The 27873-nt window shown below is 41.4% G+C and overlaps 1 protein-coding gene across 1 annotated transcript in view; it reads right to left on the bottom strand.

The window, feature by feature from the left end:
* Positions 1-9165: 9165 nt before the first annotated feature.
* RAP2A (RAP2A, member of RAS oncogene family) overlaps positions 9166-27873 on the bottom strand; it is a 29493-nt gene continuing 10785 nt past the window's right edge. The window contains exon 2 of the mRNA XM_065740837.1: positions 9166-13153. Coding sequence (XP_065596909.1) covers positions 12916-13153 — 238 coding nt within the window. The 3' untranslated portion in view covers positions 9166-12915. The remainder of the gene's footprint in view (positions 13154-27873) is intronic.

Genomic DNA, 27873 nt, shown 5'->3' with positions numbered 1-27873 from the left:
GGCCATTACAGGTAAAGTGATTTTACCGGGAGATGTCAGCTAGCATCAGCCTGAATTTTTGTTTTTAAATGTTTTTAGCAACTTTACAAAGCGTTTGCCTATAGGTACATAGAGGCCAGTGGAAACTGCCTGCTTGAATCACCTCAGCAGGACCTTCAGAGAAACTCTTAGAACCAGACAGCTCTGATGGTGAGAACAGCCATCTCTGCCATTGCCTCTTCATTTCCCTTTAGGAAAGAGAAAGCACTTAGAGCTTTACTTTTTTTTGTGTGCAAGGAATGTGTCCCCTCTTTGCTTCCTCTTTTTGCATTCAGTGAGCCTGAATGCCAAACCAAAACCAAGCATTTGTATTCCCCAGCCACAACTATTGTGAGCAGAAGTGTGCTGGTGCACATGGTCACACCATCATCTTCTTTTTACAACTCTTCTTAAATAATCCTGGCCAGTTTATTAAGCCGGGGCCCCTGATTTCCTGGAATCATAAGAACTGGCTCTAATCAGGCCATCCCTTTCCAGAAGACTCCTGTTCCTATTTGAGCATCAAAATGCCTTGTGTGTCTTTCCCCACGGACACCACTAGAAGGACTGGAATACAGCTGATATTCACCCAGACTAAATTCACGAGGGCAAGTCTTAAAGAGCTGCTTCTTACATCATTGGGATTTCTGAACAAGGAGGAATGAAGTTTGAAGCTGCATGCAAAACTATGGCAAACTTTATTTCCTGCCTTGTTGCCATACGCTCTCCCCATGCTAATCCCCTGGGAAGCAGGATGGTTCTAAAGGTGGTTCTTAACCCAGCATTTTTTCAAGCCCTTTTAGTTTTAGACCAATTCTTATTGTCGCCATCTCAGTGCTCATCGCAGGAGGGAATGTCCCTCAGAGACGTGAGGTGGGGGCTCCTTGGGCTGAGTAACTCTCTCTGAGACTTCCTGCAGGCATGAAAAGAGGCTGTAACACGCTCAGTTTACTCAAGAGATTAAAGATCATTGCCTGACACCATACCAACATAGTCTGTAAGCTCAGAAGCCAAAAAGCCACATGTTTTCAGATAAATTTCCCTTCTAGAGGTTGCTGGTCCAATAAAACAAAAAGCTAGTGGTGATGAAGGTTACATGCATGCCCAGATAAATTACTGATGGATCAAAGCATCAGCAGAGAAGAGGATTTCTTATTTCCCAGGCCTGATCACAAGTATGCAGAAGTCTCCCTGCCCTAGCAGGGAAAAGAGGCTTGAAAACATGAGCCTTTTGAGATGCTTTGACCCAGGGCCCTGGATTTAACTCACCTTGGAGACACTCATCTGACTGTTCATTTTTTCCAAAGACATTTTACAATAGTGGTACAGAAGAAAGAAGTTGGAAAAAAAAAATCAGTCTTCTTGGCTGGAAACTAACCTCACTTTAGCTGCAGATCAGCTACTACCTACTTAAAACTGTTCAGCAGACGTTACCAGGGTGTTTTACTTTTTGTCAGGCTTTCAAGATATGCCTTCAAAAGCCTGCTTTTACCATCAGCAGCTCACTGGTCCTGGCAAAGCACGTTAAATGCTGCTGCACTGCGATCACCAGGCAGGGAGCAGTGCCAAGGTTTGCTCAGTTTTAATTTGGCTCTTTAGGAGCTTCAGAAAACCTTCCAGTCCTTGTGGTCCTTCAGTTGACTACAGGAAAACTCCTGTCCCATGCAGGAACAGCCAACACACCTAGCTGCGAGTGATGGCAATGCATTGTGCGTACTGAGGGGAATACCCTGTTCTCTGAGTAACATATCTCGGTAAAAAGGCGTAGAGAGAGGGAAAACAGCCTGCATGCTACGCTAACACAAGGTTTGCTGTCACCAAGAGCGGAGGGGCAGCGCTGAGCTCTGCTCTGTGTGACAGCCACAGGGCCCGAGGGAACGGCATGGAGCTGTCAGGGGAGGGGCAGCTGGGGGTTAGGGACAGTGCTGCACCACAGAGTGGTGGGTATGGCATCAAGTCTGCTGGAGTTCAGGAAGCATTTGAACAACGCTGTCAGGCATAGCATAGCTGGATTTTAGGTTGTGCTGTGTGGAGCTGGGAGTTGGACTCCATGACCCTTGTGGGTCCCTTCTAAGTTGGGATATTCTGCTATGAAATGCTTCCACAGTGCAGTCACTTGCACTGCGTAGTGCTAAAGGCCCAGGAGAAGCAGAACTTTATACTCCTGGTCATCGAGGCACTTTGCTCTTGGTGCAACTGGGCAAAATTACTGCACCAGGATCCTAACATCCCACAGAGCCAGTGCATGGTTGCTTCATCGATTACAAAATGGACAGAACTGTTACAGACTGTCCACACAAAGCCAGGGCAATGGGAGGTCTGCTCTACGGGGATTAGAGGGGGATCTCTGCTTAATTAGTCTAAGAGAGCTGTTCTCAACATAATTTCTCACACGGATTGAAAAGAGTGACCTGGTGACCTTTGGATCGGTCAATTACCACACATACCAGATGCTGTGACAGAGATGGCTCTGATTAACACCTCCTGTCCAGAAGAGAGGTGGTAGTAGTAGCAGTTCAGGCCTATACTGACACGTAGGTGCTCAGGAGCAAGTGCTAGCAGACTGATTATTCAGCATACTCTGGTGCACCAAGCCCTCCTCTGTGAGGGCAGCACCTGAAGAAACACACTAAGTCCCAGCTGTGGCCTGCATCATGTCTTTGTTAAAGATGGTGAATCCAGCAGCAGCTGCAATGCTAATCCAGCTTTCTTGATGCTGGATTCACATGCCTCCTTACAGGGAAACTTGTGTGTGGAGAAGGAACTTTTTATTATTATTACTTAGTCCAGAGTGATCACCTGCTTCTAGAATTATTCTTTGCTGGATCAAAGATCTTTCTGGATTATTTTGATATTGCCACCTGAAGTCAGTGAGCTGTTAGAACCCTTTGTTTTTCCCCCATAAGTCTTTCCCCTCCCTTCTGTTTCGTTCACATTCATAGGTGAGCAGCAGAAACCTTATTTGTGGCAGTTGCTCAGATAAGAGCTGGACCTGGATTATTTTCTGTCTAATTTACTGGTTTGTTTTTGGTGGTGTTAGTTTTTAAACTTTAGACCAAAATGCCAAAATTCAGAACAAATGGAATACTTTAATGAGACAGCATTTTTTATAAGTCCTATCTTCATTTCATGGAAAACTTTGCCACTTATAAACAAGCAAGCAACATGTATAATTCTAGAGAGGCATAGGCTCTCTGTGCATTTCTGAGAGCAGATTAAGCAGCTTCTGCCATCAGCTATTGCTTCCAGAACAGTTTGCCAAAGAATGGCTGCAAAGTCAAGAAAGAAAAAATAAAAGGGTGAGGTGGGGGAGGAATCCTTCTCCTCCTACCTGAATCAAGTTACTTTACGCCTAGAAAAAATGAAATGTGGGAACAGGATGCTCATCCAATGGCAGAGGGTGAAGAACCGTGAGAACCAGTAAAAGAAGCCTTCCTTACTGCTACTGTTTTTCTGTACTGACAAATATGAATTTCTTTTTTGCCAGTTTTTCCTGGACAAGCCAAAGAGCTTTGACACTGGAACTTCCATCTCTGGATGGGGAGAAAATAAAGTTTGTTATTCTTCAGACTGTTTATAAATGGGAGAAGTGACACAGGAAATGAGCAATTTGCTTTAGATCTGAAGCAGCGTTGAGAGTCCTGTCCCCACTCATCTCATGAAACCCAGCTCTTGGTAGATGGTGTCCTCCTGGACGAAGGACACCCACCTGATGGGTTTACTCTCACTTTAAAGACAGAGATTAGGAATAATCTGAGTAAATTATCATGCACAGTGGAGCAAGTAAACAACATGTAGCACACCCACTCTTAATGGTCTCTTAAGTATTTGAGTAAGCAAGTTCCCAGAAATCACTACAATTATCACCTTCATCAAGAAAGGATCCCTGAGTTCATTTTGTGGGAAGGTGCCAACTGTTAAGAAGACTTCTGGAAAGCCTTGAAATCTTCACAGCTGTATCCTTCTCTGATAAATTAAGTGGAACCGGTGGAGTCTGGTTATCTCCTTCCATCTTAAAACACGAAACTAAAAATAAAATCAATACTGCGTTGGACTCACTGTGAGTGTTGTCATCCTCAGAACAAATTAGCAGCAGAGCCAGGAAAAAGAAAAATGCAAACTTTAGCTACAACTGATAAGAGAAACACACAGGTCCTTACAGCAGCCTACCCCCATCACAGCAGCATTGGTGTGTTTCTTTGTTTCTGTGTGGCTTCATGGAGAATTTGAGAAGCATTTTGCACTGAAAGTCATCATGCGTTCACTTGCTACTACTTGGACTCTTGTCATCCATTTTGCTTTGCAGAATCCCATCTTCTTTGGATTGATCTTGATTCCTTGGATTAGTGTTCCCATAATTAAAATCTCACACTTCAAATTCTGTAAAAGTTCATTTATCATTGCCTTCCTTTAAAAAATTAAGATTTCCTGAGTAAAATTATCCTAACGCCATTCGAAAAGCTTTTCCAGTGTCACTGGTCATGAGCATTCAGACTAGTCCCCTACTGCTCGTGTTGGTGAAGTCCTGCTCTGAATCCCTTCCTGAGGACTTCAGTGTCAGCAAACCTAATTTCTGCTTCGTGAGCAAGACAACATTAAGATGTATGGCTGGGAATCCTCCCTGCTCAACAATCTCATCCTACTCTTTCCCACTCTATTTCTCAGCTCCCACACACTGTATACAGATATATATTGCCCTCCCCAGCAGCTTCTCTGCAAATTCTTCATCCCAGCTAGTACGAGGCTGCCTGCATCTTGCCTTCAATCTTCTCCTCATTCTTTCCTCTTCCTTCAAGGAAGGTTATGCTACCAGCAGCAGGATCACTGAGGGTGCAGCAAAGACTTTCTACATGACTTGCTCAAAGCACTGAAAGAGAGCGGGGAAAAAAAAGCGTTTTGCTCAGCAGTTTCCATTCCAGGATGAACACTGTCATGCACTGTGCAAGGTGCCTTGTTCCCAGAAGTTACTAAATATGAACTACAAAGGGCCAAAAGCGCAGCCTGTAGCAGCTGAAGAATTTGGATGCCAGTTCTATCCTGCTTTATACTTTAACCATTTTTTTTTTCAGAGGCTTATAACATAGCCATGTTAAGACATACGTCCTGAGACAGCATTCTTTAGGGCAATTTCCATATGGTTGAAACCAGAAAGGTGCCAGATCTTAACAGACTATTCTCAAAGAATTTCACACATGCAGAATGATGCATTTTGATTCGGTTGATCATAAGAAAGAGCTGAAACATTTCACTTAATGTTTTAAAGACACAAAACCAAAATCAGTAAACCACCCACAATGAAGTTAACCTTGAGAAAACTGGAGGCCTGTTTGGAGAACAGCAACAAAGTGAACACATTTTCTCATACTTGAAAGCATCAGATGGTCTGTATTCTGTTCAATTATCTATTCCATCTGCAAGAACAGAGGGTGAACAGTAAAAAGAAGCATAGGCAGTAAGCCCAAAAGCAGTAATCTAGAGTCATAGAGTGACTTGGGTTGGAAGGGAATGCGAGGAAGGGAATCTGAAGGAACATCAAGTTCCAGCCTCTCTGCCACAGGCAGTGTTTCCTTCAAGTACTAGACCAGATTGCCCAGGGCTCCATCCAACCTGTCCTTAAACACCTCCAGGGATGGGGCATACACAGTGTCTCTGGGCAGCCTGTTCCAGCACCTCGCTGCTCTCTCAGTAAAAAACTTCCCCCGACATCTAATCTAAATCTACTACCTTCCTTTAGTTTAAAACCAATCCCCATTGTCCTACACTGCCCGTGTAAAAAGTACATTTCCCTCATGTTTATAACTTCTCTTTAAATACCGGAAGGCTGCAATGAGGTTTCCCCACAGCCTTCTCATTTCCAGTTCCAGGCTGAACGAGCCCAGTTCCTTCAGCCTGCCTTCATAGGAGAGGTGCTGCAGCCCTTGGATCGGCTCTGTGAGAATACTCAGTCCTGGTCTGCAATAAAGGTTGTACTCCCATTCTACATAATACTCTTAATCTACTGTCATAATTTTTCCTAGGCAGACTTTCAGTTTCGAGATTTTACTTCTGGCTAGATGCATCTCCACTCTTGCCAACCGCCCACCTCACTTCTCCATCCTTCAGTGTGGTTCTTCTGAGGCTGCCTGACCTTGCTCCCACTCCTTAGAAGAGCAGGTAGGCATGTTATCCAGTTGCCTTCAAACGTGGGCATCACACTGTGAAAAGTTTGAAATAAATTCTTAGTGATCTCCAAACTGTTTCACATTCAAGTCAAACCAAAACATGCTTGAAAGTATACAGAGAAATCATTTCCACCAGAGTAGGATGAAGATTTGCTTATAGTGATTGCAGTACTATGTGGTGCCTGGTTGGCAGGAATATCTTTTCCCTGCCACCCACTTGCAATCCAGCCTCTGAATGCAACCTCCCATCTGAAAGTCAGTGTGGGTTCTGCATGCTCTGGGCCTCAGAGCTCAGAGAACACCCGCTCCTGCTTCCACACTGTGTTGGTGTCACTAGGCAAATAGGCATAAAATCTAGTTAAGTTTGCACAGATACAACTTTGAATTATGTGAGGTGGCCCAGCTCTTGAAACAGGGCTTTTACGGTCACATTTCAAGCAGAAATGCCACTTAAAATCTTAAAATGACCATGTGATCTTTAGGGTCCTTCCAACTCAGGCCATTCTGATTCTATTATGAACATAATTGTAGGAGGTGGAGCCAAAAAAGAAAAAAAAGAAGAAAAATGTGACCGTAGCATAGAATCATAGAATGGCTTGAGTTGGAAAGGGCCTGAAAGCTCATAAACTTTTAAACCCTCTGCTGTGGGCAGGTTGACATTCACCAGATCGGGATGCCCAGGAACCTATCCAACTGGGCCTTGAATGCCCCCAGGGATGGGGCAGCCACAGCTTCTGTGGGCAGCCCGGGCAGTGCTCTACCACTCTCCAAGTAAAACATTTCCTTCTAATGTCTAATCTATCGCTATGCTCTCTGGTAAAAGTTTCACTCCGGCTTTCCTGTAGACCCCTTTAGAAAAGGATGCAATAAAGTCTCCTCCATTAGCATTTTCTTCTCTGGGCTGAACAACACTCACTGTCTCAGTCTCTCTTCATAAGAGGGGTTCTTCAGCCCCCTGATCACCCTCGTGGCTTCCTCCAGATCTGCTTCAACAGCTCCATGTCTTTCTTGTGCTGGGGGCATCAGGCCTGGACACTGCTAGAGATGGGACCTCATGAGGGCAGAATAGAGGAAGACAATCACCTCCCTCGCCCTGCTGGTCACACTTCTTTTAATGCAGCCCAGGGTAGAGTTGGCTTTCTGGGCTGCAAGCGCACATTGCTGCCTCATGTCGAGTATGTCATCCAGCATGACCCTCTAGTCCTCCTCAGGACTGCTCTCAATCCACTCTCCAACCAGCCTGTATTTATTGCCCTGACCCAAGTGCAAGTCTTGGCCTTGTTAACTTCATGAATTTCACATGGGCCCAATTCTCAGGATTGTCACATTCCCTCTGGATGTCATCTGTTCCTTCCGGCACGCCAACCACATCACATAGCTTAGCATCATTTGTAAATTTGCTGAGGCTGCACTCAATCCCACCATCCTTTCTGCCAAAGATGTTAAATAGCAGTACCATTACCAACCAGTGAGGGACATCACCCACTACTGGCCCCTGTCTGAACATGAACTGAAACTCAAGTGTGACCATCCATCCAATCTCTTACGTAACATGAAGTTAGCAAAGAAGTACTGTGCATACAGCACTATGTTAAACTAGCATCTCCAGTGTGAGAGGATAGACGATACCACATCTACTCCTGTAAGACGGATATTCATCTGGGACAGATAGCAAGACATTCATTTCCATTTAAAATACTTTAAGAAGCTTTCTCAGAGTCAACTAGGTTCCCGCAGTAACTAAAAAAAAAATAATTACTATAATTAAAGGGCTCAAGGAATGCATTTGTTAAGAGCGAGACACCCAAATTTCTAGTTATTGAGTATCTGAGGAGTGCATAATTTGCAGACTCTTTTGGAACTCTTCAGAAGACTTCAGAAGAGCCCAGTGAATTCCTGCTGTCCCTATAAACACATCATCTTGAGCACAAAGACCTCTACATTAATGGGACTGCAAGAAGCCACACACAGAAGCTCCACTAGAACCGTTCTACAGAATGAACCAGCAAATCAAATGTACAAAATTAACTTTATACTATCCATAGAATTAAGACCTTTTAAGATGTCCAGCCTCAGGTGTCAGGTTCCTTATAGCATGCACAACATGGAACCAAGAGGCCACCAAACACCCATCATTACCAAAAACACTGTATTTCAGTGATCATGGCATGAGTAAAACGTAACTGCTGATCAGTGCCAATTAGCTAGAGTAATCCTGTTAGCATTAGCTCAACTGTTCAACTATAAATCTCTGCAACGCTAATTGTATTTGAAGTTCTTTTGAACACGAACTCCTTTTGTACCATGATGAAAGCCCGTAAAAACGCTCATCAATTAAACAGCTGATATAACAAACGATCCCCTTTTAACCCTTTGCAACTTCACTGCTATAAAAAGAGCACTGGATATTAATCATCATATATTGACCAAGGTCATACATCATATTGTTTTTATGGAAAAAGCTATTTTGCTATGGCAAGAGGTATATCCTAAATAATACCGAGTCTTACTGACAGTTGTCAGCATAAACCTGTCTAAGAAAGGAGGAAAACAAAGCCTTTGTTGTGGTTCTTTGTCAAGCATATAACTTAAATCAGCGTGCGCACCCATCTGTTAAAATGAAACTGTGCTCACTTTTTTTCTTATTGCTATTTAATTTGTACGAGGAGAGCACGACGACGAGAAACGCTTAGCTGAAGCCCAACAGAACAGACAGCATGTTTGAAATTACTGGGTAGCTTCAGTAAGCTTTGGGTGACCAAATCACAGAAGCACAGAACTGTAGGGCTTGGAAGGGACCTCCAGAGATCATGGAGTCCAACCCCCTGCCACAGCAGCTCCCTAGCCCAGGTTGCACAGGTAGGCGTCCAGGCGGGTCTGGAACGTCTCCAGAGAAGGAGACTCCACCACCTCTCTGTGCAGCTGTGCCACTGCTCCCTCACTGCACTGGGAAATTGAAACAGACAACACAGGGAATCCAAGGGAGTTTTCATTAAATAAATTTATTTGTTAAAATAATTTAACTCCAAATACAACTGCTGAGTTTGCATTGAGTTCTATGTACAATTCTTGTTTTATTTGAAACATCAAGATTTTAACAACTGACATTGTTACAAAACAAACTGTCGCCCCATTTTATTTATTTTTTTAATAAGTTGCCAGTTGTATTAGAGCTCAACAGTTATCTGTGAAATACATTAATTCACCTCTGGGAAACTCCAATCAACAGCGTTAAGCCTGGTTCCAGCACCCACTTCAGTCTTTCTTCAAACCCTGATCAAGAATCAACAGATGCACAACAATGCAGATAAAAGCCTCCTGCAGTCATCAAACGTTTGCTTTTGTTGTGGAGTCCCACAATTAAAGCCTACCCAGTGCTTTGACGGCACACTGGCAAAAAAAAAAAAATAATCAAATAAAAGTAAAAAAACAAACATGCACAAAACCCCCCAACCAAATGGCTGACATCTTTAGGCAACATTCTATCCAGGAAAGCAAATACCAGTAGTTTTCCCACAGAAAAGTAATGGCAACTGTAGTGCTGGGGTTAGGGAGAGGCTAGAATCAGAACAGAAAAAGTCACCAAATCCTTTTGATGCTCTGAAGGGGCAGAGGGAGAACAGAAGCAAAAGTTAGAAAGCAACTACATGTAATACTCCTGATTTCATTCCGTTGGTTTGGACCAGTTCTTGTGTGCATTTTTAAGGGAAAGAGGAAACAGTTGCTATCGCTGTCATAGCTTAAAAGAATAAAAGTTGCAACATTAAAAAAAAGCACAACAATAAAAAAAAAAAAAGAGATGCTGTTTTGTGTAGAAGAGGACAAAGCTCTACCAGAACAGCCCAAGGAAAAAAGTGGGTCTTTGGAACAAATCATAACATCTTAAGGCATGTTACAAAAAATTTTCACATGTTGTAATTGGCAATCCTTTCAGGGTACAAACGGAACAACGCGCACGGCTCCCACGGGGCAGCCACAGAGCTGCTGTGTGGCTCACCCACCCACCCACCCTTCTGCTACCCCTGGGTTTTGGAAAAAAAATCTCTGTCAAGTGCAACTGTCATTGATTCAAGCTCCACTATCTTCACATTAGTGGAAATACAAATAGTGCATAACTACCTCCTCAGAATTATACGAAAAAAACAACACTTACACTTCCCCCCCACCCCCAGCAGTATTGCATGATAGCATACACAGCTCTAAGTTTTGGGAAATGTGAAAGTGTAATGCGAAAATGAGGCTGGGGTGTATTTTCATTAGTATTTTCTGTTAGGAATTTTACTGTAAGTTTTTTCATGTATTAGAAACCCATCTGTTTTATCATATCAGCTCCACGTTAGGACATTCATACTGTACTTGATGCCATTTTCTTGGCTGATGAACAACCTACGAGGTAAGATTTTAACACCTCTGTAAATAACAGTGCATAACATGCACTTGTACATCTTATGGTGCTTTTGATTCTTTTTGGAGTGCTTATGCAGTAGACCTCGCACTGATGAGCTATTTTACAGACAGGTTGTGCTGCTCTATAACTGGATGTCTGAAAAACTACAATATCATCGATTCCATATCTGAAATCTTGCTTAAGCATGGTGGCCAAAATGGGTGGAGGGGGGGGAAAGAAAACATTCATACCATCTAGTTTAGGCATAGAAGTTGCGTGACTCAGAGGACCGAAGATAAAAGCCTAAGACTTGCTATATAGTCAATAGAAAGAGGTAGGTGCCTCTAGGAGGGCAATTCAGAGCACCCAAAGCGGGCATTCAGATGCCAGAAATAAACGGTGTGAATATCTCTAGGAGAACAAAGTACAGGAACAAAAGTTCCAGAAGGTAGATGGGAAGAAGGGCTCTATTAACGTTCGAGTAAGGCGTGATGTTTTGTGACATGTAATGCCCTTCGATACATTGGTTGTAGGAAGGTTTTGAAAGACTAAGGGCAGAGATGGTCTGTTCTCTTCGGTTAATATGATTTCCTTTGCTTACCATCTGCTGAAGTACAATTTAAAATGTTAAGAATGAATATGAAAGTCTGCAAAGTGTGCTGTACAAAGTTTCCTTTGTAGAAGATGAGAGCATTTTTAGGCAGTTCTGCAGATGAAGGCAAAACTCTCAAACCTAACTCCAATTACAGCATTTCTAAGGGCCATATACACACACACATACACACTCAACACACACGCACAGCCCAGCACCCCTGTTTTCACTCGTTTAAACACAAGGAACTACACTGTTACTGCACAAGATTGAAAAACTAATGAATGCATGGTGTTATTCAGACCACAGGCTCAGTGACTCTGTATTTTTATGGCCAATTTTACCTAGAAGAGATCCAGCTCAAGGCAATCTCTCCAGCATGTAAAATCTAAACATCGTGATTGAAAACTTTTTCTATACTTCGATTGTAAGACTTCAGAATAGGTATTTCTGTGCCATTAGTCATGCAAATGATAAATACTTCACTGCTATGAAACTAGCAAGCCAGAGCTCGAGCATCCTTTCAAAATAAAATATTTGCTCCCACCATTTAAATTTAACACTCAAATAACTGGGGCAACCTTTGAGTAGTGTGTCTCAGGCAATTAAAGAGCCATTTCCACACTCGCTTAACGAATCGTAACTGTAACTATTTCAGTTCTGAACCGAATGATTTCACATGGTTATCCAATTTGAGTTTTCGTCATTAAAGCTATGAAATAGCAAACTTGATTTTCAAAGGTTAGTTAGGGAACCCACCAGAGAACGTAGCCCTTAAAGGCAAGAAAAACTGTTGTCTTTAACAAACTTAAAAATGCAGGATGTTCGTACTGTCCCATGAGGTTTCTGCAGAAGGGAACGTATGGATGCAACATGGCTTAATTTTCCTTACAAGATGGTACTAGTTAATCTATTAAAGTGTTCCTTGTTAGTAAGGCTCAGCAATTTTTTCATCACAGTTGCTTCCTCCTGGTTCAGTAAAGTGATAAATAAAGATGCTTCCTGCTTTGTAAACAGAGGGTTTGTTTGGCTTTTTGCAGACCAAAACCTGAAGTGATCCTCCATTTCTGAGCAGCAAAACAAAAGACTTAAAACATTCCAATGCCATACTGTTTCTTCACCTGTCACCTGTTTGCAGATCTCGTCTTGCCTCTCGTTTCACTCACTGATGCAAGGTACTCTATTTCAAGACGTGAGATAAAGTGTGGAAATAATAGCATCGACTTTGAAAAAAATCCAAACAATATAAGGTCTCTGGTAACCTCTTCCTCTAACACTGTCAGAAGTTCAGGTGAAATCAACACAGTTGAACAAACTTGGCCACAAGTGATAGCGCACGTCCCAAAGCACAGCAATTAGACGCTCAGAGGCTCAGCTCTCCTGGTTGTGAACGGTCTTCAAGGACATTCTCTCCACTGCTTTTCCCATCTCCAAAGTTCTCTAACTTCATTGAAAAAAGCTGCCTCCGTTGCTGTTTGACGTGATAACGTGTACGCTCAAATGGAACGACCCCGCAGGTCGACTGGCTGTGCCGTAACGTTGCAGGTGCTCAAGGGGAAAACCGGGTGAGAGATGTGGTCATTGAACCCAATTATATTCAGAGTCAGTGATTGACTTCCAATGCTCAGCTCTGAGTTAATGTTGCTACTTCACTACAGATGTATTTCAAGTGACCCACAAACCAGGAAGTGAAGTAGACAGTTTTACCACCTTACAAAATTTCTGCAAATGAAGTCCAGGTTAGGTCATTTTTAATGCTATTGTATATTACATGCAGAACAGCATGGATCATCTTTGTCTGGCTGTGCTGCATAGTTCATTTGTCTAACAATCTCCGCGAAGAGCTCATCCACCATCGTTTTACTTTTAGCAGAGGTCTCCATGAAAGGGCAGCCCCACTCTTCAGCTAAGGCTCTGCCTTCGTTCGATGACACTTCTCTCTCACTTTCCAGGTCCACTTTATTACCAACCAGAATTACGGGCACCTTCTCATACCTGCAGTTAAACAAAAACAAAAAAAACCACAGTGATAATTGTATTTCAGAAAAGAACATATTCAAATGTGTAAGTGTCTATTTGCAAACAGTACCCAACCTGAAAGATGTTTGGACAATGAAATTTTTACCTTGAAAAAAAAAAAAAAAGCTTTACGTATTCTGTATTCTAGTGATTTATTGCACATCTTCTCTCCTTAAAAGTTGAGGTGAATACCTCCCTCACTGAAGCTCTCCTTCCACCACAAAACTTGCCTGGAGCACTTCCACACTGCAAAAACTATAATTACATTTTCCACGTTGTTCATCTCAGGGTACAAGAACAGGACTGAGGTTCAACTCTCTCTCCAGTGTGACACCCTCCTTCTCCACAAACAGGCAGCACCATGCATTTCTTGTTTGTGATAAGGGAGACGCATCATTCTCCCTTTCAAAGGTACACGTACCATCAGTTAATATACACAGAACCATCAAATAAGCAATAAATGAGAGAAAACCAAACTGCCAGTAAATTCACTTGAAATTTCAGGCAGCCCATTTCAAGTACTTTCTACACACAAAAGCAGTGCTATATAAAAACATGCATTAGCTAACATGGAAGATACAACTTCTCCTTGCACTGTTCATATCATTATGCCAGTTGTACAAGCTGACAAGAAATACCAGGCAATACTATCACAGTTCCTTGGAGTTTATTACTTTGTACCTCCTTGCGAGGGGATCCTTGCCTTTTTCTTTTAATTAAAATGCCTGTCTTTTACTATTTTTTTCCTCTCTGTTCTCACACCCATAAAATCCTTCCTCAGACACGGAGCTAAGCAAATGTTTAGTCAGGCTTTAAATTTACATATTTGACATAACAGGGAAGACAACACCGGGCATATTTCCAAAATGCTCTCACACTTTTTTTCAGAAAAGCAACAAGGACTGAGAGAAAAACTGACTACAGTTCTCAACATGTAAACCAAACTAAGATCCAAGAGAAACAAGATGGCTCTCTTAATATCAACCCAACTTTCTACTTTGCGTTACCTTAGTAGCACTATTTTCAGACCAATGATTTGAGCAAGACCAAGCTACAGATAGACAACACTCATCGCTACTAGCTGCAGAAGTTCACGATGTCACATATGCCACCTATATATTCATTATTTATCTCTTTCTTCCTGCCTCACATGCAGGGCAGCAGAACAGAGCTGGGGCAGGTACCCCTGCAGCTTGTGCTAACCCACCAGAGACAAGACAAAGCCATCAAGGCTCTGCATGGAAACAGAACCTCAGTGCTCCTGCTGAACCCATCAGAGGGCTTGTGGGCTTCAAGTCAAAGGGCACGAGGACAGTGACTTCTCACACCACTCAGTATCAAAGTATGCCCAAGTTCTCATAAGATGCAAGTGAAATTTTAAGCTTTCTTACGTCTCTCTACCAACTCTGAACACATCACTCAATCCAGAGTCTATGGTCAATAACTCTAGAGGAATCCCCTCGCTTTCCCACCATTTACCCTATCCTCATTTACCACCTGAACAGACACAATCGATTTCTTACCCTCAAGATGCACAGTATTTAGCACAATGATACCTTTGGAACTCTTACAAAGAGCTAAGTTGCCATTAAGTAACAAAGCACACAAAAGCATCTCGAAAATCTGTCCTCCCGCATTTAAACACGTGATGGCATAGCCTTTAATTACACGGATGGTGTTCAACAGATAAAACAGCAATTGAGTATTTCTTAATCCTTATTATCCAGGTGTGTTCATTTTATTTGCTGTACCGTGTTAAAACCCTTCAGTGGAAGTGGGATGGGCTTCATTGTATGTCTTGATATCTAAGGGCCCCTAAGTGTAAACTTCCTTCTACTTCCTGTAGATATTACCTATTGTCTCAATTTTGCAGGTGGGAAAAATTAAGAAATTCAAAGCAGTCACTTGAGAAGCATTCTGCAAAGTGGATGAGCCAGAGTTAAAACAACATCGTATCTTGTTCTGTACAATCACTTCAATTTATTGAGAAACATGAGGAAAAAAAGCCCACACACTTGTTGCAGACCTACAGACAGCTCCACTAAAACACTGAAGCGCTCAAAAGGGTTTAAGAGCCCTAGAAAAGCTGGGCAACTAACTAAGGACCTAGGGCACTATTTGCTGTGAGTGCTCAGCATCTGGGAAGTGGAGGGATGGAGATAACAAATTTTGTACTGGAGGACAAAAAGAGGAATTGGTGAGCTGACAGCACTGATATAAAAAAATAATTGAATTTACTTGCAGAGTCATCTAGGAGCTACTACACAATAGACAGAATCACTTCTCTCTGTTAGTTTTCCCTGCCTTGACAGCTTGTGTTTGCCTTGCTCACTGCCTACCTTCACCACTTAAAAGAGATGGAAATCCTACAGTCAATAGTCTTAGATATCTTATAATCCACGTTCAGCCAGTGATGATTTCATTAGACTGCGTAGAAGCAAAAAGTCTCTGCAAAATCCTCATGTTGCCTTGACAAATTCCTCCTCAAGGGGCAAAAATAAGGTTGGTTCTTGTAAAATACATCTTATATTACCTCATTTTTGAGTAGTCAAATGTACAAAGCTAATACTGTAGGAAGTATGTGTAAATTCAGCGTGCTTTTTAAAATTTAATTCAGAACATATATTATGATATAGATATATACACAGACTTTATACAACTCTTCATACAAAATATGAAGAAAAGCCATTATTCATCACCTGGATGAAGAATGCAGACTGGAACATCGCAGCGTTCCAGTCCATGGATACTGAGCAGAAGACTTGCTGCAGTATGGGTTACTATGGGAGCTAATAAGCTCCATTTCAGTACCAGTCCTGCCAAGACCAGATGTCTGTGCATTATATTCTCAGAATAGCAAGGTGAAGATGGATGGACTGCACGGGATGGTGCCATGTGAGATGTACCAGGCCCTTGCAGAAGCTATGGGGCTCCACATCAGCCACTGCTGACCTCCATTCAGAGGCCCTATGGCCCCAGCTTTTGGTAACATCACAGAAACCCTCAAGTTTCCAGAACTTCCTACCTCACTCCAGGTCCTAGGCAAACAAACGCCTGCTGAGCACAGCAGAGCTCCCTGACTCAAGGTCCCCCCTACTGCTGCTCCTCCTGTGCCTGGAAGTCACAGAATCACGTGTTGCAAGGGACCTTTAGAGACCATCTAGCCCAGTCACCCCCTGGGGTGGTTGGAAGGGACGCAACCCTTGCCCCTGTTGAACCTCACTGGGCTCCTCTCTGCACAAAGAAGAGGGATGGTACCACTTGCAACTCTCATTATCATTGCAGTGCCTGGGTTTGGGCATGCCACCAAGGTGGTATGCAGCCACACAGCCCACACCAAGAAAGGGCTATTTGTCAGATGCAGCAGAAATACATGATTCTAATGAAATCTGAAGGGAAGAAGAACATCTCTTCCCCACGGGCTTTTCACCCTGTGGATTTTAGTGACCCAACATGAAAATTGTTTCTTTATAAAAGGCAAAAAGAATAAGAAAGAGCTGTCCTACAACACCCAAGCAGCAAAGCAGAACCTTCCCATATAATTATAAAAATCAACCCTAGGAATTCACAAATCCTTCCAAAAGCTTCAAGCTGGATCTAACCTACTGACAAACACAGACCCAAAACAGACAGCATGCTCTTCATTCTATTCAACTCTGTATCAGCATTCAGCAAATTCCATCTCAGTATATACCTACCAGACTTTGTATCAGCAGAATAAAAAAGGCTGAAACCCCATTACCTGTGTTCCCACTGTCACCCCCGGGTGTGCAACAGGGCAGCTGTCTCCTGCAGGAGCTGTGCAGCTCTTGCCTTTCAGGGCTGCCCCTTCCCCCACCTGTCCCCTTCACGTCAGAGAAGCAGAACATTACTGCCCCTCATTCCTGGAACAGAAAAATCCAATTTTCTCAGCGCTGCTGTAAAGCTTTGAGCAGCACTGATCTTTCCTAATGAAAAGGATGAGGGCCATCTGAAAATGAGAACTGCTGACTGTTCCTCTATATCAGTGCAGTGAAGTATGTATTCTAGGGCAAACATCACAGCAGAGCTTAAAAGAAATATACTCAGATTTAGCACAGGAAGACTTGACTTTTCAAGACCTCCTTGGGAACACATTTTTGCAAGATCAATTACATGCATTTGCAGAACGTGCTTTAAGAACAATGAAGCTCACCCTGCTTAAATGATTTTGCTAGCATAAGCTCTGATATGATGGATGCCAAACAGCATCAACTCCTGAAAGTAGAACCCAGCTGAAATCATCTGCGGCCCCATGAGAGACACTGGAGCAGTCAAATACCATCAGATCTAGAATGTCACTACTGGCAAGATTCAGTCCTTGCTCCACAGAAGACAACCAATAAGTACTTATCAGTCCCAGATAACTTAATTCGGTGCTTAAAAAAGAAAACCCTACCCTGGTGGTATCCATCTTCACGAGCTTCTGGGACCGAGGCCAGAGTAAATATCTCAGTTTTCCAGAGGACGGACACTGCAGTTACATGGAGCCAGGAAATACATAAACTTTAAATGTTTAATGCAGCTCAGCTATGCACCACTGACCACGCAGCCTCATACGCCTCAGTGATAAGCAGCTCTTATATTTTATCTTAGCTTACATGGCACGCACGCCCACGTTTCTGTTTAGATTCATATGTATACTTTGAGTAACAGCTTAATTAACTTGTTAAACATTTAGAAAGTCTCTAGATGAACGGTATGTAAATGACCCACATAGATTTTTACCTCGCATTTTTCTACCTCCAGCTTTGTTCAGAAAGGGAAAAACAGAAGCAGTACCCAACATCTCATGTGAACTGCTTTCACATTTGCAAGGTACTTCTCACATTTCTGGTTAGAGCTGTCGCAGGATAAAGATGAAAAAGATGTCGTGAAGTAAAAACATAATACAATGAGGAACTGAAAATAAGAACTGAAAAGAGTACACCAAGCTGACTAATAAATCTGATTCTTTTAAACTGTGCTAGAGATTGTCCAGTACCCCTAAAACAGTAAATAAATAAATAGGGCACTGGACCAGTATAGGTCAGAAGACAAAAAGCTCAGAGGGGTTCCTGCTCTTCAATTGCATGTTCAGGAAATGCTGCATTTCTAGTTTTTATGCCTGAGCTTCACACCAGAGCCAAACATGCTGAACCAAGATGCAGAAATGTTCTGTATAATAAAAACAAATGCAAAGAAAAAATGCCTTCAAGACTGTTTTTACGACTACCTTAATTCCCATTGAACATTATGGAAAGCTGTAGGGATTTCTAGCTTTACATGTTAAATGTCAAGACCACTGAACTATAAAAGATCTTTCTCCATGATAACGTTTCCTAATCATCAAAAGGCGTCTTCAGTTTGAAACGACGTTTCTGATCTCTGTCAGCATAAAGCGCATTTTGTTTTTTCCTCCCTCCTCCTTTAAGCATGTTTGAGGCACTTTTCATATTATTTCAAAAAGAAAAGCCACTGAAGTGGTAAAGACACTATGGAAAATGATGATGCAAATAAAATCAGAAAGTCAGAAAATATAATTATTCTTCACTTTGGGCTTACAGAAAAAAACGTGATAAGAATCTTGCCAAAAGACACAGTAAAATGGTTCCAGGCACTATGAAATGAAGGACTATAAATAGCAGTTTAATTTATTATACTGTTTACAAATCCATCTGTATCTATTACTAAACATTATTTTGTAATGTAGCTTGCAAACTTTGCCTGCCTGCAGTAAATCTGTCATAACTTGAAGTTTCCTTGTCAAGAGAAAGAATTTATTCCAAGACATTTTCTTACTTCTTCTGCAAAGTTCCTTGGAAGTTTCATGTAAAATCCTCAATAGTTAAAAAGCACACCTTACCTTAAGAGATGTAGTCAGAGAGGACTTTTTCCAGACCCTGATTCCTTGTATTTTGATAGTTTTAAGAATTTTAACGTTATGGATTAAATCAACAGCACATGCTCAGCTTACAGAATTTATCTTTTCCCCATGGATTTCTACAAATACACGCCAATGAAGAAGTGCCTGTACCTGTACACATAAATCAAGTGTGTCAGGAGATTATATATATATATATGAATCTAAAAATAAGTAGGTTTCTTCAGAGTTGGAGCTCTCCACATTTTGCTCCCCACAATACAGAAGTTAGGGTAGATTCTCAGGTAAATCCAAAACTAACAGCTGTAAAACTCCCACAAATCTTACACAAACAAGTAACTCCAGTCTGTCAATTAATTGCATTTAATATTCAGTTTCGTAAGCTGTATTGTGTAAGGATTTAATTAGTTAAGCAACAACCTGCACCTAAAAAAAGTTTTAACATTGTTTCTATAAATGAGGAGATGTTAAAGAGCTTATTGGAAGTCCCACTGCAATTAGGTGGCTGAGTCATGAATTATTTTGCTATACAGAGCAGGGTATGGTCTAATTGCAGGAACAGGGATCTAACATTTCATTCTAGGCTTTGACATCAACTCCACAAATAGCCTTCGGGAAACAAACTCTGCACATGGGTAGACTGAGGATAACTGTATACAGTCAGGATAATTGTACTTACTTACAGGACATCCAATTAAATAATAATTGCTAATATTACTCTTCAAGTCATTTTACATAATAAATAACCACCACACCACAGAGCTTTTGAGAAGACTTCAGAAACTGTTCTTGGACGTGAAACTTTCTGGAAATAATCAACTCAACTTCAATTAAATACTTTAAAAGCCAATTCAGTTTGCTGGTTGTTACAGCCTGCTCACATTTCCCAGTTTGGTTTCAAAGTCTAAAAGAAGAGTTCAGCCAACTCTAGTTTTCCTGAAACTGTCTGACAGGCTCACCACTGGTATAGTGCCTGCTCAGTATTAGAGAAAACGGTTGTGTTCCAACCAACAGCCAAAAAAAGAAAAGCCAATGGAATGGAGCACTCTATCTGCTTCCCAATTGTTCCAAGTGCATTTGTACCACAGTTCACTACTTCTTGGCAAGAACTTCCAAGGGACATGAAGAGTATACGATATTACCCTTCACCATGCACTCGAATTCCAACTTATAAACTGACGTTCCCTTGCCGCAACAGAAGCAACAGGATGATACATGTCATCAATGCTTGGCCCTGAAGAATTTTCCAAGCTATTTCCAGTCACTTCAGAGATAAATTCTTATTTTCAGAGAGTTTTCCACATCTAAGATCTCACGTGGGAACAGAGCAATAACAGCCTCCTTCCAGACATTCAGCTTGTTCCCACAGGTCACCACAGATGAAGTCTCTGCCTGCAGCTCTGCCACTTGCTTAAACTGTAGAACAGCAAGAAAGCCTGGAAATGTAATGGCCTGCCAACACACCCTGATAAGAGTACTCAGCATTTGCCTGAAGTACTGAACCAGTTCTAAAGAAGAGTCACTGACCATCAAGACCTTTGGAATGACTCCTCAGCAAGCTCACAGAAGCCCACATATGTTTTTAACTACATCCAGTGACATAATTCCCTATCAGGTAAGGCTCTGGCATAGGAAGGGGCTGCCCAGCAACTTCCTTTGTACTGGGGGCTGGCAACAGTGAGCCTATGCCACAAGTCACACCAGTTCTCATCCACTCCTTAGCAAACAAGAAATTGGCTTTCACCTCAACAGAGTGTATTTCTCCTAGTGTCTATCATTGCAATTCATATCTAACACTGCAATCAACTATCAACACTGAAAAGACTCTGAGTGATACACAACACCTACGTGCTTAGCAGTAGGTTTGCTGGGAGCATATGTATACAGTATTTTAATCCTCGTGTTCCCTCTTTAGGCCAAAGTTCTTCTCTTACACAACTGAACATCAACATCATCTTACTGAAATCCTGAAGTGTAGTCATATTTAACAACTCAAACACGGGAATTTTCAGGTAAGAATTTGCTGTTTCTTGGTAGAAGTTAAACAGCAATAGCCACAAGTACAAAATGTAAAGCAAGTGTTTTTAACCTTTTTGCACCATGAATAGTTCTCATTTCTATCATACTTCCAAAGCAGTGGGGGAAAAAAATGAAACCACAATATCCCACAGCCTGAAGATTCTCACAGGTTGTCAACCATGACACAGGTACATCAGTTCCACTTAGTTACTGCCTCATAATTTAAGAGACAGGCTTATGCTGAAAGAAGTCTATTTATCACAGAAACCATGAAGGTGCAGTACGGTTGCTTAAGTAAAAGGCTCCTACTTAAAATTTCCAGATGCTTTAATTCTAAGCATCTAATTTTTCAAAAAAAGCTGCAACTGCCTGTAGTTCAAGGTGCTGAGACACCTTGAGAATTAGGCTGCTATTTAAGCATTTGAACTTTGGATCCATAACTGAAAATTACCCTTAATGACTGTATTAGCTTAAAAACATTTTGGGTCAGAATGCTATCTGCCATGGTTCTATAATGATGTTTATTGCAATGAGCCTGACTGGATATGTCAAGGGTTTTGGTAGCTATCAAACGTACAACATGAAGATATTACAATTAAACAGAAAATCCTACAATTAAAGAGACTTAGTGCCGATCTTTGATTTGTACTTGAAACTTAAAAAAAAAAAAAAAGCAATTCTTCCAGATGACCATTTCTTTACTTTCCAGAAATAACCACTTGGAATTACATTTCACCCTCTGACACTTAACAGAAAACACATTAGCATCAAGTGAGAGGAGTGCTGACGTGATGTAAGAGATGTGAGCTCAGCGCCATGCCCTGCTACAGGCTTCCCACTTGACTTCTAGCAAGTCCCTTGAACTCTGTACCCCTGACCTCCACCTGGAGGATCAGCCTTTGCCTCCGAACGCCAATGGCACATAACCACTGTTGAAGCCTTCCATCCTTGGTGACAGAGGTCATCCAAGCCTCCTGATGAATGCGTTGGCGAGTTTGTTCTCTCCAAGAGAGGAACATCCTGCACCCTCACTATTCTCAGCAGCTCACAATAAAACAGCAGAAATCTCTGGGTTCTTTACAAGTAAAAAGAGCAGATATCTTAGAGCAGATTCTGCATCAGCATCCAGCTTAGCAGCAGAAACAGCAAAGCCACCATTAGGCATGCACCATGGCAAGAGCAAAGAACTTCAGCATGGAGTTTGGTAATGCATTGGAACAGGCTGACCAGGAAAGTAGCAGATACCTCGGGGAACAGTGACTCCAAGAAACAGGCAGACATTGCACCAAGGGACATGGGTAGCGGGCATGGTGGTGATGGTTGGATCTTAGTGATCTTTTCAAACCTTAATGATTCTATGGGGGAGAATGCCAGGGATGCTGTCTCACTTCAGCTACACAGTCTGGAGCAGAAGCCACAGAGCTCATGCTATCTTAGGACACATACAGGCATTGAGAAGTTACTTCTCTTCCCTGGTTTGCCATACAATGCTTTCATGAGGTCAAGAAGTCAGCTTGCTCTGAGGGTATGGGATAGCATATAACCCTTTGCAAAGGCAAGGAAAAAAAATGCAGATACCTATTAAAAGCAATATAAGCCTCCTTCATATCATAAAGCAAATCTGCCGAGTCCAACTGTTTCATACTTTCAGTTTATTAAATTGCTGTGTTCATAAAACTTAAGGGACCCTAGCATGCATTACCATTTATCTAGCAATCCACACTTTGTCATAAGACATTTCTCAAAACACAAACCTTCGATTTAAAATGCACTGTACACTTACTGCATAAGGTAGCACTGAAAGAGGGGGACAGTTTCAGTTCAGGTATATCAAAGTGTATGCAGAAAAAAAAACTGAGACAAAAATATTGGTAGCATTTGAACTTTCCTATAGGTTTGGTCAATGCAGATACGTAAAGCTACAGTTTTTCCTTTCACTCAGTACTCTCCCAACTTTTTTCATCTCCAGTCTCTAATTAGGGTTGAGCACATCCCACAGCATTTTCCCCAAAAGCTGAGCACCAACAGGGTCTCCTTTCCCACCTACAGCTCGGCAATAACATAAATTATTAGTTGGATCTCTAATTCTTTCCAGACTTGGAACTGCAGCATCACTGGGGTGAAAAGGACCTCATGCAGTCTAACTCTCTGCTCAGAGGAAGGTCTGCTAGGAGATCTTGACCAGCACACGTGGGGCCACGTATACAGTTGGGTGCTGAAAGCCTCCAGTGAGGGACCTTCCACAATCTCTTCTGGAACTCATCTCAGCACTTAACTCAGTTCAACTTTACCACAGAATGCAAAACTTGTTGGCTGGTAGCGAAGGAAGATGAGACAAGCAGAAAATTGAGTTGCATAATGCTGGTGTTCAAAGAAAAAGGGTTGAGAAATAAATGCCAAAGCTATACGGCTATTTATAGCTACTGGTTTATGTTGAGGGATTGACAGCCATACTTACAGAACTCAAGGTAGGTATGCATCCTATTATTATAGAAGCAAAAAGATTTAACTAGATTTTATAAAAAATTAACTGGAGCTCCATGCATAAGTTAACAGTCACTCCAATCTCTTTTCCTTATTACATCTGCAGAGGTTAGTAACAAACAGACAAAGTGAAAACTTTGGCTAGCATAAATGATCAAATGCCCTTCCAAAGGGACAGATGATCACAATCCTGTAAGGCATTATTTCACTCTTCAAAGTAAATACGCTTATATTCCTTTAAACAATTTATAGTCACTGATAAAAATCCCACTGCAAAACTTATTTAAAGTATTCTAATAGGATTTTTTCTAGCTTATTAGAATTACACTTCTACAATCTTTAAGAATAGGCCTAACAATTAATTCTTAACCTTCTTAGTAGCATCACCTGCTCCCAAAGGATTAGAATTTAGGAACATCATGCCATTCCATCCAACCAGAACCACACAGCTTCTCAGTATCAAGGTAAAAGCCTTTTTACTCCAGTAAGTCAGAGCTGCTGATTTTTACCACTCCCCAGGTATGTCTCAGGAAACAGATACAAGCCTGGATCACAGAATTCATAGACTAGAGAATGGCCCATATTGGAAAGGGGCTTAAGAGATCAAGTCTGACCTTAAATATTTTATATGTAATTATACAGTTCATTTCTAAATGGATATGAACTGGGATGAAGAGGCAACAACCTGATGAACTTCTGCTCTCTCATCAATCTCCACGTTCAACCTCAGGTAGATGAATACCACAGTGTATGCAATGTCACACAGCCTAAAGAGAATCTGAGCATTTAATATTAAGCAAAGGCTTCCTTGTTACCCTAGTAACTGCAGAATAATACAGCTTAATGTCCTTCAAGCTAATAAAAATATCCTACAACGCTTATAAGGAAACTTCGCAAAGAAATGCTCCATTGAGACAGATTTCGCTCACAACAATACAATTATGTTACAACTCTGGGTATCCTTTGTAAGAGACAATTCTAAGGAGACTCTAAGCAAGTGGCAACACCGGAACAGGGAACCAATTTAGGAGATGACAATGTAACTTCTACTGTCCTGACTTTTACTTTAGAAGGCACTATGTTTTTGTATCTTTCTGAGTTATCATCAAGATTTCTTTTAAAGATACAAAGTTTGTCATCAACAAAGGCACACCAGGAACTTGTGGGTTACAGACCCAGTTATTTCATCAACAGATACTCTGGAAGCCTATTCACCCCTGCTGACTTTCTAATATTCACCTTCTAACTCAAAAAAACCCAAAATGACAGCATCTTGCCATGACCTCAGAAAGCTGGTGGGACTTACCTTAAAGAATAATTTAATTACTATATATCTGTTTTAGATAATTCAAATGTTCTGAAGGAGTACTTAGGATGAACCAAGCAGCAAGAATATTCACAATTCTTGGAAGTAAACCTCTATCATCAACAACTCAATATTTGATTCAGAGAAAAGCAATCAGCCCATTAACTGAAGTTGTTTCTTTATCTAAAGATCAACATACAAATTAAAATCTTCTAAAATCTTGAGGGTTTATTTTATTTTTATAAGACTCAGTTCAAGTACTGAGTAGCTTCTCCTAGCACACTACTTCTATACTGAGAATATAAGGTATGGTTTACTCATAATCTATGTCGATCACAAACTTCTGATGCAATCTTCTCAGGAAGTTATTTTGTTCTTTCTACAGTAAGACAAGTTTCAATTACAGAAGAAAAATCTCACAAACTACTTCTTTCTAAACCAGCATCCTGAATATACTGGATCATTCTAGTGTTCAGAACTCTCCTAGTAAGAAATCAATAGCTATAAAACTACATCAGATGTAGGATATCTAGTACATAAAATGGTAAAAAGCATTTTCTTCCTTACGTGCATTTCACATCTCATATTTGTGCAACTATTAAAATGAAGCCAGCTAGAACGAGGAACTTGGGTACGCTCAGTATTCCAGATGTTGAGCTATTTATATTTTAATTCATGCACAAATGTTAATTTCTTTGTTTTGTCTAGGTTAAAGAAAAAAAAAGCATTTCTCAGATGAGTTCCACTAGCGTAACTGACAGCCATTTTATTTGCCACAGAGACACTCTGTGGTACCTAAACCACCTTAGAAAGTGGCTTCATTCTGCACAAGTTCCATCCTATTGGGCCAGGTCTCCTCCAGCAAGATGGCCAGCTGCCAAACCTTCACCATCCTTCAGCTGCCCACGGGGCCGCATCACAGGGGCTTTATCTGCCTGGCTGCTCAGGCTGGTGTCACATAGCCCCAACCTCCAGCACTTCTATGGCTTCAGTCAGGCAAATGGGGGGGGGCTCAGCTGGCAGGAAGGATGGGCTTTGCTATGTTGCAGTGAGAACATGCAAGAGAAGGGAAAATAAGAAAACTTTCAAAACAAAAGGTGACATCTTGCAGCCACAACTTCTCTTCAAAGAGAGGAAAAAGAAATAAGCCAGGCCAGCCAAAGTCATTTCTTTGAGATGCTGCAAATTCCCACATGGACACCAAGTTAGTACTGCTTGAATTAGTGAGGAAAATGGTTAGGCTTATCTGAAGCGAGATCAAACAACGTGGCTTTCTTGAACTTGTTCAGAAAGTTAGTGATGAAATTTTCATCCAGAAATGATGGTAATTTGTAGACCTAACCCTCAAGAGCAGTAGTCATAATGGTAAGAAACTACTTGAGAAAAAGTTGGATTCCTTTTGAGAAAGAGCTTGTATTTAAAGAACCACACACCCAGTGTCCATAACACCTTCCTTGTTGAATCACTAATCAGTAACCAGAATTTCTGGAAAACAGTCCACTAATTATTTTCTTCCACATTAAGCTGTCCTATGCAGAAAGGCCACTTCAATTAACATGAAGGTGTGTGGGGTTTGAAGCCCAGACTTTTCCCAGTCCTTTTAATCTAACCGCACTTATTGCTGACAGACGAAGTCTTTCAAAGGAAGGTGTTTTGATCATCTCGGAGAGAAGAATGCAGACTTCAATTACCTGCTCAATTATCCCAGTGAGGAAGGCAAAACAACTGCTTAATTTTACAGTAATAAGCGACTTTCAAGGTGTGCATTTTCAGTTTTCACCCAAGACCGAGCTTTCCACTGTCCCTCTCTGGAAGGCTGAGCTACCAGGACTGAAGTCACTATTTATGAATAAAAACTATCTGCAGGAGAATTCAACATACAACATGTTCAGCAATTTACCACCTCTGGGTAGTATGTTCTTCTCTTCAATATACATAGCTGAAATAAAAATAAATTTTAAAAATGCTCTTTTGGTATACATTATCTATATATGATTGCTAGGGTTGGAATGAGATAAGGAAAAAAAAAGTGGAAAGAGGCAGCTGTCAGAAGGAGCAACTTCTCCATCCTCACACCAGACACCACAGCAGTAACTATGAGCTTCCTCTGACAGAGTTCTTCATCAGATAAAGGTATTTTGAACACCTTCATTATACTTCAGGAGAATGATTGTGGGTTCACATTGTCTTCCAGTGGCAGACATCATCTTCTCTTGAAAAAGGGCCCTACTGTTAGTTATATACTCATGTTATATGTCCTATCTAGAAAGCATTACCACTGACCTATAGCTGAGCACAAGGGAACTACAAGTCTGCAACTGCAAATCAAGATGGAAAGAGAAGCTCCCGTCCATCAGGAGACTGTCCAAGGACTGCATTTGCTCACTGTGGTTCTTGAAAACCACACTATTGCACAGGTGCAGAGCAAATCCAGCAATTCCTCCCTTTGCTGAATCAGAGGTCAATGCAGAGCAAAGCATAAGGCCTGAAGGCAGAAGGGTGATTTCCACAATAGCTGCAGACCTTTAAATAAAAAACAGTACTTGGAGTGGTAATAGGAACAGCACTTCTCACCAACAGCTGCCGACAGACTCATCTGATGAGCAGATTTAGCATCTGAATGTGGTTGCTATGAAATCTGGTTACAGAGAAAGCTAGAAGTGTTAGAAGAGGTTCGACTAAAAATCGCTCAATGGTAAACAGATTCTTTGGAGGATTGCAGCAGCTACATTAAAAAAAAAAAAAAACAGCAATACTTCAGTAAGCAACAGAGGGTACACAGATGCTGGTAAGAAAGATTTTAATGTAGCCAGTGCCAGATTAAAGACCATTAGGCATCCAAACAGTACAGGAATGACTATGATCTGATCCATGATGTTAGCTGTAAGGGAAGAGAGTTCTTCACACCTAATCCTGTCACAATTGAACTAGATGTTCACCCTATCAAGGACAAGCAGTCTAGATTCCCCACAACCTGAAGAGAACTTGAACATTTGGATGCAGTCA

Source organism: Cyrtonyx montezumae, unplaced genomic scaffold, assembly GCF_038088225.1.
Source record: "Cyrtonyx montezumae isolate F1298 unplaced genomic scaffold, pur_monq_1.0 scaffold_3, whole genome shotgun sequence".
NCBI classification, from domain to species: domain Eukaryota; kingdom Metazoa; phylum Chordata; class Aves; order Galliformes; family Odontophoridae; genus Cyrtonyx; species Cyrtonyx montezumae.
The sequence above is the reverse complement of the archived record's forward strand: the minus strand, read 5'-3'. Positions and strand labels throughout refer to the sequence as shown.